Source organism: Camelina sativa, chromosome 5 (assembly GCF_030686135.1).
Source record: "Camelina sativa cultivar CO46 ecotype springtype chromosome 5, ASM3068613v1".
Lineage (NCBI taxonomy): Eukaryota > Viridiplantae > Streptophyta > Magnoliopsida > Brassicales > Brassicaceae > Camelina > Camelina sativa.
In genome coordinates this window covers 38,682,046-38,700,753 of record NC_141884.1, presented here as the reverse complement: position 1 = coordinate 38,700,753, position 18,708 = coordinate 38,682,046, and the positions used below count along the sequence as shown (strand labels likewise).

General features: G+C 37.1%; 1 protein-coding gene, 2 long non-coding RNA genes and 1 pseudogene across 4 annotated transcripts; 1 reads left to right on the top strand and 3 right to left on the bottom strand.

Moving 5' to 3' along the window:
- Positions 1–975: 975 nt before the first annotated feature.
- Positions 976–2,005, bottom strand: LOC147944922 (uncharacterized). 2 transcript variants are annotated; one of them, XR_015598124.1, is made up of 3 exons: positions 1,583–1,985; positions 1,409–1,484; positions 976–1,191 (listed from the first exon to the last, which is right to left on the bottom strand). It is a non-coding gene; the product is annotated as an uncharacterized LOC147944922 (long non-coding RNA). The 2 variants fall into 2 exon arrangements; XR_015598123.1 differs by lacking the exon at positions 1,409–1,484 and having other exon boundaries at positions 1,583–2,005.
- Positions 2,006–11,234: 9,229 nt separating this feature from the next.
- Positions 11,235–13,908, top strand: LOC147944920 (uncharacterized). The gene is made up of 5 exons (XM_087451398.1): positions 11,235–12,228; positions 12,396–12,445; positions 12,665–12,749; positions 12,837–12,933; positions 13,028–13,908. Exons 1-4 carry the CDS (start codon positions 12,019–12,021, stop codon positions 12,867–12,869), a joined length of 378 nt encoding a protein of 125 aa, XP_087307524.1. The 5' UTR covers positions 11,235–12,018; the 3' UTR covers positions 12,870–12,933; positions 13,028–13,908.
- Positions 13,011–13,869, bottom strand: LOC147944921 (PX domain-containing protein EREL1 pseudogene; annotated as a pseudogene).
- A 137-nt stretch (positions 13,909–14,045) lies between the features above and the next one.
- LOC147944919 (uncharacterized) lies at positions 14,046–14,532 on the bottom strand. Its single transcript, XR_015557994.1, has 3 exons — positions 14,477–14,532; positions 14,226–14,324; positions 14,046–14,132 (listed from the first exon to the last, which is right to left on the bottom strand). It is a non-coding gene; the product is annotated as an uncharacterized LOC147944919 (long non-coding RNA).
- Between the last annotated feature and the right edge of the window lie 4,176 nt (positions 14,533–18,708).

The window sequence follows — 18,708 nt, the reverse complement described above, 5'->3', positions numbered from 1 at the left end:
GTTGAGCATGGCTCGATTGCAGAGGTTGAGCGTGGCTCGTTCCTCTGCGCTTCCAACGCCTCCTAGACACCTGAAATACTCCGAAATGCACAATGTATGCAAGGATGATGCAGAAACTTCCTAAACATGAAAAGTGTACGAAAGAGGTTCTAAAATGATGCAAAACGGCTAGTTATCCTAGCTAAATGCATGACAAATACAGGCTAAGGAGATGCAAAATATAGACATATCAGGAGGATCGCCTCACTGGGTATTTTTGGTAATACTCACGCATCTCATTGTGTTTGTGGTGCAGGTAGAGGCAAAGTGTGACCGTGAGATCATCATGGCAATGAAGAGGAGGATGTTTTAGGGACATAGTTGTTATGTTTTGGTGTATGCTAGGTTGCTAGAATTGGAATGTTGGAGTTAGAACCATGGTTTAAGTTGCTAGTTTTTGGTCTATGATTCTGTTTAATTATTGGTTTATTATTATTGGCATTTTCCGTTGCTTATTTGGTGATTTGAGTTCCGTATATTTAAATAAATACTTTTGAGTTATTTATTTATTATTTATTATGTAATAATTTATTATTATTATTATTCTTATTTATTACAAAAAATGGGTCGGATCGTTTCACACATATACAGAGATTTACTGTATTTTGGTCCGAACTACAACTAAACTAGAGTTCGAAGGACTAGAACATCACCAGGCTATGTAAGATGTGATTATGTATATGAAATCAAGTCCTGTATGGTGTTAAAAGTAAAATTTCTTTAAACACTTTATATATTTACAAGTCTAAATTTGCTGGGTGTTATTACATAAACCATGTGATGAAGCAACAAGGTGAAAGCTCAGGCACTGAAAAGCCCGACCCTTTTTTTCAATAATAAATAATAATAATAAATAATAAATATATAATATAACATAATAATAAACTACAACTAGTGGTCCCATATCCACTAGCCACCTAACCATAATCACAATCATCAGCGGAAAACATTACCAATATCCAATAAATATAAATAGCCAATATTAATTCCAATCACAAACTAATGATCCAAACAACATCCAAAGAACCAGCAATCCTAAACAACATTCTAGGACTCCACTCTAGCAACCTAACAGAAGCCAGACAACCAAACAAACCACTAGAACATCCTCCTCTTCATCGCCCTGATTCCACGGTCACACTTTGCCTTTACCTGCACCACAAACACATATTGCAATGCATGAGTATTTAATAAACACTCAGTAAGTCAATCCTCCCATCTACTGGGCTATACACACAATCAATAGAGACATCTCTAACCATCAACCATCAACCAACAATCATCAATCAACAATCAACAAGCCAAACAACACATAAACAAGCAGATTAGAGAAATCTCCAGCTTAGATAAGCCATGGTCCTGCACTTACCTTAACAAGTGATTTACAAAACTAAATACAACCAAATGAGAGGCTTTCCAATATACAAGAACAACCAAACTTGCTCCTACAACCAATCACAACAACAAACAAATATTGAAAACAAACTGCCATAAAAACAGAAAAGAACAACCTCACAAGTGAAACCACGAAATCAAAACTAACCGTTAACTTTCTAATCCCTCCGGTGAAAAGCAAGGTATATACGTCTCGAAGCTTCCCACAAAATTACAGCACGATCAGATAATAGATGAAACCGCAATCGTCCCCGTAACACCCGCTGGTCTTAATCCGCGAATGAGAAGAAACGCCCCACGAAAATGCCAATATCTCCTAGAATATTAACCCAAATTCACTTCTGTAAAAAGGCGAGTGTACGAAAATATATTTGCTACAACCATACCAAAAATCAGTACCTTTCAAAACGATTTGACCCGTTGAATCATCCTTCTCCCAAACCCTGACAGTTCTGTTTCTCTCTTAACACTAAGGAAAAAGTTTGATCTCCTTCTCTTTCTCCTTCACACTCAATAACCAAGAGTTATGTCTCTTTCTCTGCCTCTCTCTGATGAAAATGACAACAAAAGCACCAAAAGGAGAGAGGAGGTGTCGACAATTAGAAAGAGAAATAAGGGTTTTTGGTTTAATTTAATTAAACCAGAATTTAATTAAACCAAAATTAATTAAAATCCACTCTTTTGGTTTACTCAACATAACCCAAACTCTATTCCCGGAACACGGATGTTACAATTCTCCCCCACCAACATAGATTCGTCCTCGAATCTCGAACAACCATTAGTCAAGGACTCCCGTGCAACCGTCTCCACGGCCCGCACTCCTGTGACCGATCTAAAAAAGGTCACCTCTAGGCAATAGACTCACGCTCCAGGCGTCATTTGCTCTCAACTTTTGGACTTCCTTTTACTCATAGGCCTAAACCTTGAGTTTTCATTGGCTCCTCATGAGACCTAAGTTTGCATGCCAATGTTGGCTCCTCATCGGGCCTAAACTCGCATGCCATAATATAAGGAAAAATCTAAACTCGTCTCACGGGTCGTCACCCTACAGCGCGCCTCCGGACCGTCGTCCGAAGTCGATATACCAACCATACTCCCAAGCCACAAAGTGTCTGAATATGGCAGTACTAGGAGAACCTAAGTCCTCCAAGAGCCGCGAGCAAACAATTCTGAACACGTCTAAGTCCTATCCCTATCCAGGTTTTCTTCTCGTGGCTCACGTAAAACATCTCAATGTCCTACCAACCACATATCCCCTCACTGGAATACCTCATGACCACACAAGGACCATATACATGCCACAAGGGCCAAACGAAATATCCTAAAGAGGACCTCCACCAAGGCCAAACAAATGTCCTAAAGAGGACCGCCACCAAGGCCACACAAATGTCCTTAAGAGGACTGCCTAAATAGGCACTCTGGCTAAACAGCCCGCCACAAAGGCCATCTGTCCCAAAGGACCGTCTGTCCCGAAGGACCATCAGTCCCAAAAGACCGTCTGTCCCGAAGAACCATCAGTCCCGAAAGACCGTCTGTCCCGAAGGACCATCAGTCTCGAAGGACCATCTGTCCCGAAGGACCATCAGTCCCGAAGGACCGTCTGTCCCGAAGGACCGTCTAAACAGGCACTCTGGCTAAACAGCCTGCCACAAAGGCCACACAATAACAAAAGAATACCGCCACACACGGGCACACTGACTCAAAATTCCGCCACTAAGGCCACACAAGCCCCTCCAAGGCTCCCCACCGCTAAAATGGACAAATTCCAACTCCCGAAAAACTTTCCATATTTAGCACTTTCCATTTTTGAAAACTTTCCACTTTTGAAAACTTCTATTTCAGGAAACTTTCCTCCAAAACCCCGCCTCACGTTTACTTTTGTACCCCGAACACCACCTCATCTTGTTACTGAGTCGCACAACCAACCACCCCAAGCGACCGAGTAACAAGAGAGATGGGCTGAATACTCTGTTCCCGCTCCAGCCACGGATTACAGATGGGACCAGGCTAAACAAGCTCAAGTCGCGGCTTGCTTCTCATACCACTTCTTGAACCTTGCCTTCATCTTTGCCTCAGGCTCCCAAGTCTGCTCCTCAACACCATTACAGTCCCACAGGACTCTCATCAAAGGAATCTTCTTCTTCCGAAGTTCCTTGATCCTCCTCTCGAGAACCCTCACTGGCCTCGCCTCCAAAGTCATGTTAGGCTGAAGATCCTCAGGAATCTTAGCCAACACCTGCTCACCCTCACGGAGATACTTCCGCAACATAGACACATGGAAAACCTTATGGAATGCACGCATAACCTCGGGTAACTCCAGTCTATATGCCGCAGGTCCAACCTGCTCGATCACTCTGAATGAACCCATATACCTCGGACTCAACTTAGTCTCTGACAATGACCTGTTCGGACCCCGCAACATGGCCATCTTGAGGTACACTCTGTCTCCTACCTGAAACTCAAGATCTCTCCTCATCCTATCAGCATAACTCCTCTGTCTATCCTGAGCCTTCTTCATGTTCAGCTTGAGAACTCGAATCTTCTTTGAGGTCTCCTGAACAAAACTAGCACCAAACATGCTCCTCTCCTCCACCTGAATCCAGCATAACGGTGTACGACATGGTCTCCCATACAAAGCCTCATAAAGAGCCATCTTAATACTCACCTGATAACTGTTGTTGTAAGCAAACTCTACCAGGTTCAGGTGATCCGCCCAATGGCCACCCCAATCCAACACACACATCCTCAGCAAATCCTCCAGCGTCTGGATCGTCCTCTCAGACTGTCCATCTGTCTGGGGATGATAAGTTGTACTCATATGCACCTTAGTGCCCATCTCTGCCTGAAATGCCTTCCAGAACACCGAAGTGAACTTAGAATCCCTATCAGACACAATGCTCGCCGGCACCCCATGCAATCTGATTATTTCCCTCACATACTTCTTAGCCAAGACCACTACTCCATCAGTCTTCTTAATGGCCATAAAATGTGCTGACTTAGTCAACCGGTCCACAATGACCCAGATAGCATCAAAGGTCCGTGACCCTGGCAATCCTACTACAAAATCCATCGTGATCATATCCCACTTCCACTCTGGAATGGATAGACTCTTTAGTAATCCGCTTGGAACCTGATGCTCAGCCTTCACCAGCTGACACACGTCGCACCTCGCGACCCAACTAGCTACAACCTTCTTCATCCTGACCTAATGATAGTACCTCTTGAGATCACGGTACATCTTAGTCGCTCCTGGATGAATAGAAAACATGCTCGCATGAGCCTCCCTCAAGATCTCCTATCTCAAATCCTCATCCTTGGGCACACAAATCCGACCGTGCACCAAGATAGTACCATTAGCTGAGACCTGATACTCTGAATCAATATCCTTAGAGACATTCACCAGCCCCAAATCCTTCTCCTGAGCCAACCACACCCTACTTAGAAGATCCGCTCCATAAGCCGCCTCCTAACCCAATGGTTCTCGAGAAACCGCACACAAGCTCAACGCACTGATCTCTCCTACCAGAGACTTCATCTCCTGGTCCTGTAGTAACCTGTCAAACCAAGGAACTCCTGATCTCAGTGACATTCTGTAGTCTAGGCCAATCCCTGATAGCCTGAATCTTCTCCAGATCTACAGAAACTCACTCTGCAGAAACAATGTGACCCAGAGAACCCATAACACGCTGCCAAAAACTACACTTGCTCAACTTAGCAAACAACTTCTGCTCCCGCAGCTTCTCCAGAACTGCCCTCAAATTCACTGCATAATCCTTAGGACTCTTAGAAAATACCAGGATATCGTCGACGAAAATGATGACAGACACGTCCAGAAACTCCAGAAACACACTGTTCATCAATCTCATAAACGTTGTTGGTACGTTAGTCAACCCAAAAAGGCATCTCCATGAACTCATAATGCCCATACCTCATCCTGAAAGCCGTCTTTCTCACATCTGCCTCATCTATCGTTATCTGATGATAACTTGACGCCAGATCTACCTTAGAGAACCAAGTAGCATCCCTCAACTGATCCAACAACTCATCGATCCTAGGAAGAGGGTACTTGTTCTTCACAGTGACCCGGTTCAAACCCCGATAATCAATGCACAACCGGAAACTCCCATCCTTCTTCGTGACAAATAACACTGGCGCTCCCCACAATGATACACTAGGACGGTTGAATCCCTTACTCAACAAATCCTCTAGCTGCTTCTTCAGCTCTGCCAAACAAACACTCAAGTATGCCGACATCAACTCGAGGCCACCTGAATGTCAACCCTCTTGTTCGTCCAAGAACCTCTAGTAACTTGTCTCTTAGGGAAAACTTCCACAATATAGATTAATCTAAAATTAGCTTTCCGCTTAGCTATTCTCCATAGCAAATCATCAATACGAGCGTAATAAAACAAACAAGTACCATACGTTTGCATATTCCGATTCACTGTATCAAATGCTTTGCAGACCGCCAACTTAACCTACTTGACTTGTTTCCCCCCAGGAAGCTTACCAAAACCTTAAATCTAGTAACCTTGTCCATCTCCAATGAACTTCATCCACCATCGTCACAACAATTAGTTTATCGTGCCATGAAGGCTTCTCGTGAATCTTATGTACCTGGAAACCATGCCCTTACCGGCTCATATCTGCTGCAGCTCTCCTTCCCGGGACTGCAGCACCACCGGCCACTCAATCCTGGCACATCAGCCACACATTCTTGACCACTCCGGTCATAAAACCCCGGCCCACCGGCCAACATAATCCTAAAATCCAAGATTAAACCATCATCACTCTCGAGGTCTACATTTCGTCGTTATGTTCATACTCATGTTCTATACATTGCTTGCTCCCAACTCTTCCTCTCTTAGGTCGCAAACTTTGAGCCATACCGATCTCACTCTCAGACCATCGTCTTCGAGTTATACCGTTTCACTCTTGGACCACAATCCTCAAGATCTCGGTATCAGGGGAACTACTCATCCCCTCTGCCACTCTCGGAGCCCTCAGCCCCTCGAGCTATCGGTATTCAGGGGAATCACCATCCCCTTAGGAGCAACAATCCTTAACGACTATAAACATCTCTCGACACAAAGTACCTCATGTGGTCCGAGTATAACATTGCAATTTTACACCTGCCCACTAAACTTCTAATATCCAACTGGGTTAACCCCCAAACAGAGAAATATCTGCTCCAACTGCATATGTCCACCTATCCGCCTCTCTAGGTCTGATACCTCTTGAGAATAATCTCATACCGGTCATCTACAACCGCTCCATCCTGTTAACATAAGGTGGGAAGTCCCCAACATTCGCAGCCCTCGGCTGCACCCCACCACATGCGGCACAACTGGAGCCTACACTGGTACCCCTCTTGGTAACCGCTCCAACAGCACACCAACAGATCCGCCAAGTGATCATCTCGACCCTGGGATCCACCTGCTACAACCCCACACCTGGGTTCCCAGCACCCCCGGCACGCTCACCGGCTAACCCTCTCTGGTCCCTCCTGATACGCTTGCGACCCTCTGACGTACCTCCTCATGGAACTCTGGACCACACACTCTTTGGCCTCGGGACCCTCCCGGCAATGACCACGACCACGTCTCCGTCCACGACCAACAACTCAAACACCTTAACCACTGATCTTCCAAGAACAGAGGCTAACAAGTAGAAAACAAATCAATACCACACAAAGAAACATAACAATAACTCACTGTGGAATCTCATTGAAGGCTCGAAGAGGATGTTCTAGGACTCCATGCCACACACAATTGACTAACTCACATAATCAATCAAAGCATGCAATCCAAAACATCACAACAGAAACCTAGCGAACCCAAACCTAGAACCGTAAGGGCTCTGATACCAAAATGAAAAGACCGACCCTTTTTTTTAATAATAAATAATAAATATATAATATAATATAATAATAAACTACAACTAGTGGTCCCATATCCACTAGCCACCTAACCACAATCACAATCATCAGCGGAAAACATTACCAATATCCAATAAATATAAATAGCCAATATTAATTCCAATCACAAACTAATGATCCAAACAACATCCAAAGAACCAGCAATCCTAAACGACATTCTAGGACTCCACTCTAGCAACCTAACAGAAGCCAGACAACCAAACAAACCACTAGAACATCCTCCTCTTCATCGCCCTGATTCCATGGTCACACTTTGCCTTTACCTGCACCACAAACACATATTGCAATGCATGAGTATTTAATAAACACTCAGTAAGGCAATCCTCCCATCTACTGGGCTATACACACAAGCAATAGAGACATCTCTAACCATCAACCATCAACCAACAATCATCAATCAACAATCAACAAGCCAAACAACATATAAACAAGCAGATTAGAGAAATCTCCAGCTTAGATAAGCCATGGTCTTGCACTTACCTTAACAAGTGATTCACAAAACTAAATACAACCAAATGAGAGGCTTTCCAATATCCAAGAACAACCAAACTTGCTCCTACAACCAATAACAACAACAAACAAATATTGAAAACAAACTGCCAGAAAAACAGAAAAGAACAACCTCACAAGTGAAACCACGAAATCAAAACTAACCGTTAACTTTCTAATCCCTCCAGTGAAAAGCAAGGTATATACGTCCAGAAGCTTCCCACAAAATTACAGCACGATCAGATTATAGATGAAAACGTAATCGTCCCCGTAACACCCGCTGGTCTCAATCCGCGAATGAGAAGAAACGCCCTACGAAAATGCCAATATCTCCTAGAATATTAACCCAAATTCACTTCTGTAAAAAGGCGAGTGTACGAAAATATATTTGCTACAACCATACCAAAAATCAGTACCTTTCAAAACGATTTGACCCGTTGAATCCTCCTTCTCCCAAACCCTGACAGTTCTGTTTCTCTCTTAACACTAAGAAAAAAGCTTGATCTCCTTCTCTTTCTCCTTCACACTCAATAACCAAGAGTTATATCTCTTTCTCTCCCTCTCTCTGATGAAAATGACGACAAAAGCCCCAAAAGGAGAGAGGAGGTGTCGACAATTAGAAGGAGAAATAAGAGTTTTTTGTTTAATTTGATTAAACCAGGATTTAATCAAACCAAAATTAATTAAAATCCACTCTTTTGGTTTACTCAACATAACCCAAACTCTATTCCCGGAACACGGATGTTACATGCACTCAAATGTAAAGAATGGAGTGTTGGTCGTTTATTTGTCTCTTTTTGAATGTCTATAAAATTTAGTATGTTTGTATTAACCGCTACTTGAAATCCAACTTTGCATTACTCTCATCTTTATTTTGTAATTGAGATAATACATTATTGAATCTCAATATCTGTTTACCACAGTTTAGTTGTTTATTTAAAAGACTTAATTAATATTTCACATTGAGAGTATTATTTATCTTTAGTAAGATAAATCTTTGCCTATATATGCAAATACAAAACCTTCTTGACAATCCAATAAAACATTTTAAAATTTTTCAAAAAATAAAATACTATATTTAAATATGTCAATTATTACATATTTTTCAGAAAAGTAATATATCATGAAGTAACAAAACTGTTGTTATTAAAATCTTAATACCGCGCTTTAAGCGCGGGTACTTCCATAGTTAAAATATTTATAGCTATATGAGACCTAATGGATAACTTATTAAAATTTACTACTAAAATATATTAGAAATATTTGTTTTGAACATGAAAATTTTAGGTAGATATATTAATTCCACATAAATTGATGGAAATTTGTGATAAAATTTAAGGAAATTTGTTTTAGGCCAATGATTGAAGTTAATATATATATATAGCTAATTCACGTTTCATCTAATAATTGAGAATAATTTTTTGTTTACAAAAAAGTTTACCATATTACCCTATGTGTGTTTGTTGTTAAAATATATAATCAAACATATATTTTTGATTAATCTGATTAAGAATTGTTAATTTATGACAAGAAGAAATTACCAAATCTCGATTCTATACAGATTATAATTCTCTGTACATGTGTGTATTTAAAGATACTAGGTTAACACCCGCGCTACGCTGCGAGTAATTTTCTTAAATTGTATTTGAATTTCAGTTCATACCAAAAAACAAATACTTAGAAAACTAATCATATAGTTTAAAAGTCATGTTCCATCACACATGCTTTCCTTTCAAAAAAGCAAGAGGGTTAGTAATACTCTTTTTTTCATGCCTTCATTGGGATCCTGGGATGGAAGTCCAAGCCAAAACAACCTTACAAAGAAATAGAGAATCATCAAATCAGTTCCCATAGTGATATGTTAAGGTAAATATAAATATTCGATAAAATACTTATCCTAATTATTTATTTAATTTCTTGTTTTGTTCAACTATTTATTTAACTTCATAATTTGTATACATTGTATGCCATATTTTTAAATGTTTACTTGTGTAAAGCTAAGCACATAATAGCTTAATAATATTAATTTTATCTCAAATATCACTACTAACTTCTTTTTAATAAATATATGTCAGTCTTTAAAAAAACATTTACTATAGTATTTTTGAAGTACATTTTGCTAGAAAATACTCATAATTATTTTATTTACAAGGTAACAACTTCACAATTAATTTTATCTACTATCTATATAACCAAACACGATTAAAAGATTTTAAAATTATCATATAATGTTTCACAATTAATAATATAGATATTTAGAAGATTTTGTCAAGATTCAAATTGAAGATTTTTATATCATTTTAGTCGAAAATTAAAACTGCCAACACCTTAAAAAGGAAATTTTTTTTCAATAATATCTCTTAAAATTATTTCAAAGAATTAAAATTTCCAAAAAAATTTAAACTATTATAAATAAATATAAACTTAAAAATAGATATTATAAATAGTTATACTTTAAAATAATTTTAAAAATTAGAAATTTTAATTTTTCGAAAAAGTTAAACTTTATAAAACATTTATATTAATAATATATTTACTCATTTACGAAATTTCATATATTAGAAATATTTAAACGTGAAAAAATTACAAATGTGATAAATATTAAAATTTTATAAATTTTTAAATTTTGTAAAAAGCAAAAATCTTATCAATATTTTTTTAAATATTTACAATTTTAATAAATATCATATTAAACTCATCTAATCCTTATAAAATAAAACAATAAATATTTAAAAGTAAGTTGTACATCGAGCTAAAATATCATGGGACATGGTTATATGATGGGACGAGTTTGGATCGATATTGATAGAAATTTAAAATATCATTAATTCAAATCTACACAGACAAAAACATTATATTCATTATTTTTTCAACACTATCAATATTGAGTAATATACATATTTACTAAGTTGAAATAAATGTTATGTAAAAAAACAAATTGTTTCACGGTATACCATGAGTTCAATCTTAAAATTACAATCAAAATACAAATATACAATCTTAAACACTAAACTAAGCTAACAAAATTAACAAGTAAATAAAACTTAAAAATTAAAAAAAAAAAAATTAGTAATAAATAATGAGCTCCGCGGTGTAGGGCAGATTAAAATCTAGTGTTTGTTATACTATATGGATCAAATAGAATTAAATTACAACTAAATATCTCCTATATATTAATAGAGAAGCATTTTGTTGAAAATGCTGATGTATCGTTGCCAAAACGATTTGGAGATTTAGTTGCAGTTACGCATCTCAAGATAAACATATTTACAAAAACAAACCTTTTGATTTATTAATTGTGCCATTAAAATATATAAGGAAATAATTATTTTATTATTATTTATATAAATATGCCATTAGAATAAGGGAAATTACCTAGAATATTGCATAAAAGTAGGTTTATTACTAGACTACTACGTTGAGATTTCTGTCTTACTAGAAAAACACATAAAAATTTGTAAATTACATATGAACCAGGGTTGTGTGTTTTATTATGATGTATGCCATTTATAATTAAATTTGGTCGAAAAAAACTTAAGATCTTATGTTCTTGCTCTTGTTTTCTTGTTTTTGTTTTTATTTCTTTTTGAATCGATGTTTGTTTGATTTTTGTCAAATCCTCCTTTACTCTGATTCTGCAAGAAAAGAATCGACTGTTGGATAAATTCCCATAAGATACAAGAAAAAAGCTTTACTTCTCCAATAAAAGTTTCAATCTTTTTTTCTTGTTAGGGTTTTCTCTCTCTTTTCTTTGAGATATTTCAATCAGAGGAGATATATCAAAAAAATGATAGATTTCAGTCGAGTCCAGAAAGAGCTTCAAGATTGCAGCAGAGACAACGATTCTTTGGGTATCCGGGTCAGCCCGAAAGCCGATAATCTCACCCGACTCACCGGAGATAATCTCACTGTTCACTTTCTCACTTTCTCTCTTTCTCTCTCAAGAACAAAGTAGATCTAGTTGTAGATCTAGTGTTTATTTTCAATGTCGTACGAATTTTTTGTGAAGAAGGAAAGAAGAAATGTTGTTGCGTGTGTGTTGTCCGTCGTCTCTCTTCTACCTCCGACCACTTCATCTCTTCAGTTCAACTTCGAAACTCCCTTTTTGTCTCTCCTTTCGCCGACAATTTCGATTGACCTGATCTTCCTTCGGTCGGATGGAGTCTTCTTCGGCTTCGTCTTCGTCTCCGACGACTGTAACAGATTCATCTACTGATTCTTTAGCGAAAGATCTGCAGAATCAAACTCTTGGAGCTGTTGATGAAGGTTGTTGTAAGGTTAAATGGAAGGTCGAAGATTTTAACTGGGACCACTCCTTTGTTAAGGAATTGCCTGGTGATCCCAGAACCGATGTTATCTCTTGTGAGGTATCCAATTTTTTTTTTTTTTGTTTCGATCTTTGAAAAGGAGAGAATTAGGAAGAATCTTGATTTGCTTTTTTTATTTCTCTGTCAATGATTGATGTGGTTTTTAATCTTATGATTCATGTCTTATATTTAGTGTTGTTTAATTTGGAATCATGAGGAATATTCAGGTAACTCTAAGCTCCTCTGATGCAAAAGGCTGGACATGTAGTTTATTCAGGTAATATATGTCAGCTATCTCTTTTTTTAATTGACTAGATTTTGAATTTTTGACTGTGCCATCAGGGACTTTTGAAACATGATTTATCTCTTGTTCTTCCTTTTATCGATGAGTGATGGTTTTGATGGATGGTTTTTGTCTTCTCTGCACTACATCTCTCAACCGATTTTTTTTTTCTTTCTATGTAAGTGAAAACATCTCTGTCTTTCTTTGATGCAGATCGAATAGGCACGGGATTACAGTGTGGGAGGTGCTGAGAGAAAGCATTGTGGCAGTGCGTATGATTTCAGAGTTTAACTTTCAGGTTACCTTTCATCCATAAACCTTTTGCCTAGTGGTTGCTTTATCTAATATGGGCTATTGTTGGTCCTCTGTTTATGGTGTTTCCCAGATGTTCTTGCTGAGTACACGCACATTTAGATGAGAGATGTTCCACGATGTCTCGATTGAGATAAACCAGATGGTGTTTGGTTTCAGAACTGCCGCAGGCTCGTATAAGCATTATTTATGTTTTTTTTACCTGTCTTGGTTTCCCTATCTCGAATTCTTGTATATAAAAAGTTGCTTTTTCTTTTTTTTCAGGCATTGGAATCTTTCTATGAGAAGTTCGATCCAGATGTTGATGTTTCACCAGTGTGTAGAGCAAACCCATCAGCACTCTCAACAGAAAGCTTTCTATCATGCATTACTGAGTGAGATGATTCTGGTTCAGAGAGAAGTCGTGAGCCATTGTTAGCAAGAAATACACCTTTAGAAGCATTTCCATTGTACACATCCTTCCCTAGGATATTATTGACATATCTTGAGCGAGCTTTATGCTTGGGAAAGTCTTCAAGCTGCTCAAGAATAGTTTGGCTCATTGAAAGTCCCTCGTCAATGTTGGACATGCTGAAGTTAACAAGCTTCTCTATTGGATTTGTAATATCCTCATCCAGAGTTAGATCTTCGGTGCCAATTTCAGAAATATCATCCTGTCCTAAACTTGGTGATCCAAGCTCAGATGTTTCGTAAGCAGTATCACTGCCATAGTCAGATGTAAGAGAACTCCCACCCGCATGAAACAAGCTCAGACTTGGGTGAACCAAAGGAGACGAACTTGTGCTATTTCTATCATTATTGGCATCAGAGGCATTCTGATCTACATCTTGGCATGCTGAAAAGCAAGATCATGTTAGACTCTAATCACATATCACAGAACTGACCAATGCACGACTTAAGTGCATACTGTAATAGCTCATACCAGACCTAGCAGCAGCTTCTAGTTCAAGAAAGGATGCAACTACGACACTTCTTGCCAATTCTATATCAGATAAAAGCTTCGGTATCCACTCCTCAAGAGAGCACCTTCTCTGCAACGAGGTCACAACTATCACTTGTGAAACAAATAGTTTACACGAATAATTGTAATTTTTCTGTTGGGACATGGCTTTCCATATATTTATACACATGAAGTCTACCATCAATCTGCATTATTCGTACTTAATCTTGGTTGGGAAGAATTGGAGGAAGGGGAAAAAGTAGCACTAAACAGAAAAGTTATTGAGAATAACACAAGTGATCTCATTCAGTTCCTTAGCCCCAGAAAAAAAAAAATGCATACCTCTTCTAACACTGCTCTGCTTTTCATACGCAAGAGCCCTTTGGGAGGAGCTGATGGAAAACTTTTTCTAGGAAATGTTCTTTTAAGCTGCAAGGAAAACATATATGGCATCAACCACATTATATTTAATCATACATAAATAACGGAGAGTAGTACAACCCCTTAAATTCAAGTACTTACATCGGATAATAGCTTAAGAAAATCATTAAATCTTCTCAACACTCCTCGCATTGTGGTAACACCTTCAGGGGATTGCAAACTTACTTGAACCCTGTAAAACTGTTCCACTCAAAAATGTCATATATGTAAGCAAGTTCAACTAAATAATATTCATGACACAACAACAACAAAATACTTCAGCAACACATTAGAGCTAATTCCATTGTTCATGTTTAAGTTTGTAAATGAATAATTCTGTTTAAGTAAATTACCACTACAGGGTCTGAGTTTCTTGACTTTCGAAGAACAATCCAGGAAGGTATAGTGAACAATCCAGGGAAGTTCAATCGTGGTCTCTCCATACTTAATATAAGCTGTTGCAGCAAGGCCAATGTTTGACTGATAAAGAGACTTTCATTTTGTGTGCTCTCAGGTGATGCATTGAATCAGTAATTTCCTTTTTTACTCTCTCTCTCTTTGTCTGACTCTCTCTTTCTCTTTTATCTCAATGCTCGTTTTATCTTTTGCATTGCAGCTTCATGTTTATTTTCTTGTGCTTGATGATGCATCATGGACAACTCTGTCACACGTCGTGGTCACTAGTGAGTATTGTTCGTTCAGACGGCCAAAGGTTGGTATGATACAATTGTGTGGTTCTCTGTACTTGTACACTTGTTTTGTTTGTTCTTGTTGTGAGATGGGTTAAAGCTTATTTTCTTCTTTTTTCAATTTTTAGCGGAATGCTAATTTTCTTTACCTTATATCAATATCAAAGTGTGCTTTTCAAGTTTCTGGTTTAGTTATTGACAGCGTTTCATAGTAGCTGGTATCATAACAAAAATCATTTTGTCCAGGTTCTAGGAGCCAACATATGAGGATTGTCTCAACCTGATTGCTCGTGTTCCTGTTGTAGCTGCGTATGTTTATCGGAGATTAGTGAAGAGTATATATTTCTGTGATATTTTTCATGTTTCTTGTAGCTTCTGAGTTTTCGGTACTGATAGTGTACTCTTTACTTCTATTTTTGTATCATGGTGCAAATTTGTTTTCCCACATGTTGGGATTTGGTGATGAAAAGATGAAAGAGCTCATGAGGCTTTACATCACTATCCACAGGTCTGTATTAATTTCTCCTAAAACAAGCTTCTTGCGTTTATTGTTGTTGTTTTTAAGACTTAAAAGATTTGCCGGCATGACATGATATCTTTGTTTGTCTACTGTTTTAATTTTGCTTTAGTAATTATGAAGGTGGAAATGTCTATATCGTGAATATACAAGTCTTCAATCTACGTCAGAGCTTCTTGAGTTATTTGTTGTTGTTTTCGTCTAGTGTGGTAAGACTTTACAGCTGTCAATCTTGCTTACTAAATCTACCACGGACAAGAAGCTTACCACAACACTACGAAAACTATTTCAAAAAACAAACAAAGTATACCAAAAATATCTGTAAGGAGAGAAGGCTGTCGCAAAAATCTGTCACAACAGGCCATTAGTCTACCATAAATATCTTCCCACCCTTTTACATTTGCCGCTACACGCGCTAAAAACAAAAGTCTATCATCAAAGGGAAATTCCTCTACCAACTTAATCTACCGAACCGATTTCATGTACGTCCACCGATAAGTGTACCAACACTACAACTAAGTGTACCATCTACAGTGACCGATAAGTGTACCAAGACTACAACTAAGTGTACCAAAAATATCTGACGTACACCTTTAATCAGTCCACGTGTATAAATCTACTATCAAAGGATCGGTAGACTTAGTCTCAACTTCCAATGTTTTTTTTTTCTAATGGCATTAGCCGTAATTACGTTTTTTCTCAATACTAGTTTCAGGGGTAGTATAGGCACAAGGTGTTAGTCTAGTCATTACAAACAATTGTATGTTGCTTTTGTAATAAGGAAGCTTTTATGCAATATTCTAGTAACTCACCCTTAGAATAAAGGTAATGTTTATTTCTATTAGTTTTAAAAAATAATCAACTATTAAAACCATAACATATAAGTAATTATTTTATTATTATTTTCATAACATATTTAATTATAAGTTAATTACATTCACAAACTATTAAAAACTTATTCATTTATTTAACTTTTTGAAATGCAAAACTTATTTTCCAATTTTAAAAAATCTGATGACTATTCGAGTATATTTAAAAAATTAATTATCACAATAATCTTAAAAATAAATAACATTCCGTGAAAAATTTTAACTTTATTCACCAATTTAAATTTTTGAAAAACAAAAAAGTTGTGTCCTATTTAAAAAATTTAATGACTATTCAAATATATTTAAAAAATTATCAAAAATAGTAATAATAGTAATAATAAGATGTTGACTTTTTAATAATTTCATAATAAATGGTGATTCAGCGATCTTAACATGAGAATGAATTTTTTTGAAAACTCCATACATTAATTGTTCCCTGTTAATTTTCACCACTACTACACTTTATTATTATTATTATTTACCATTTTAATACATTTTTCTCACGGTATTTTAAAACTTAGGATTAGTTTAAGTTGAGTATTCTAAAAAGGAAAAATATCATTAAAATCCCCAAGTTAGCATTTTCGTTGATTTAAAGCATAAACTCTGGATTTGGAGGTAAAAAACAAAAATCTTTTGTTAACTTCCAAATAATTCGCAAACTCTTGTTGACTTTGCCTTTTGAGGCATAACGTTAAGTGGCCAAATGGAGAAATTAGACGTGGTTAATTTTCTGTTAACGAGATCCGTTAATAGCAAAACGACACTGTTTATAACACCCTAAAACCCTCAAATTGAGAAATCGATTCTCATTTTCCCCAAATTTCAAACCCCAATCGATAATCTATTTTCTTCTTCGATTTCTCTCTTCTTCTTCGAGTTCAACAGATGAGTTCTAGCTCAGAGACATCAGTGGTAGCTTTGTTTGACCGTGGAGTGCCATCGAAGTGTGTTTGTGGAGCCGGAATCATCAGTTGAATTCGAAGAAGAAGATCCAATCGAAGAAAAAAGGAGGAATCGCAAATTAGGATTTGTGATTTGGGGATTTTGAGAGGAATTGATAATCGGGTTCGATTTAGGGATGTAATTAATGAATTTTGTTAACGCCTAATTAACCTCGTTTAATATCTACGTCTGGCCAGTTAACGTTGTGCTTCAAACGGCGAAGTCAACAAGACTTCATGATTTAAATAGAAGTCAAGAAAAGAGTGAGGATTTTTTTCAACAAATGAAGACTTCGTGATTTAAATCAACGAAAATGCTACCTTGGGGATTTTAATGACATTTTTTCCGTTCTAAAAATATTGTCTTATCTATTTAATGGCATATGAATGTAGATAATAATGTGAAATATAAAATATATGAATTTGATTTTTAAAAACACAAAAAACAGATTACCATAACTAATAACATTTTATCAAAACTTTTTCCACCACGTTTAATTTTTTTCCACACTTCACGGGTCAAACATATTTTTACACAAAATAATTAAATGCAAATTGAAATAAAACAAAACAATATGAGTAAAACTATTATTATGATACTTTAGATCCCAAATAATAATTCACTTGTAATAATTTTATTTGAAGTGCGGGTTGTTACCTAGTGTTTCTTTACACAGCTTTGACTTCATTAATAGAAATATAAACAAAGGCGTTTTAACAATTCGATAAAATATCAAAATTGTTAAATAGGTTTTGTTTGTTTTGTCACATGAGAAAGTTACTCTAGAGAGCCATCTTAGCTTGTGTTGCATCAAGTTCATCTTCCTTTGTAGGAAGACTGGGTCGTACACGGACTTGAGCGTTTGGAGCGGTTGTTATTGGGCTGAAGAAGTTGCTCTTCTAGCTCTGCTGATGTCTCATGTGCAGCCAGAGTTCCCCAAAATCCAACCCTGAGTTGACTAATTCACCATATCTTCCTGACTCAACAATCCTCCCCTCCCGCATAACCTGAAAGTCCATTTATTTCGTAAGACAAAGTTCGAGTCTTTGGATTTCGAGAAGATAAAAGTAGGAATAATTGTTCTACCAAAATGCAATCAACTTTGTGCAAGAAATCCACTTGATGGGTTACAAGCAATATGGTCTTGCCTTTCAGAGCTCCTCTTACACAATTCTATGCCAAACATCACAATAACAAAATTCTATCCCTTGTTACCTTGAATATATCTGAACTGGTATGAGCATCCACTGCGCTAAAAACATTGTCGAGCAAGTATACAATGCATTCCTGATAGACCGCACATGCGAGCTGTATACGCTGCTTGTGCCCTCCACTGAGATTAATACCGCGTTCCCCAATCTCAGTCTGATCGCCAAACTCCATAATTTGTAGGTCTTTGTCAAGGCAACAGACATTGAGAACTTCTCCGTACTTTGTATCTAACCATTGGATGACCAAACAAGATGTTGTCTTGAACAGTCCCATTTTCGATCCATGATACATAACCTGTGCTACCCAAAAACCCTCACTTAAAAATAAACGAATCAATCAAATGTTCCGAATGT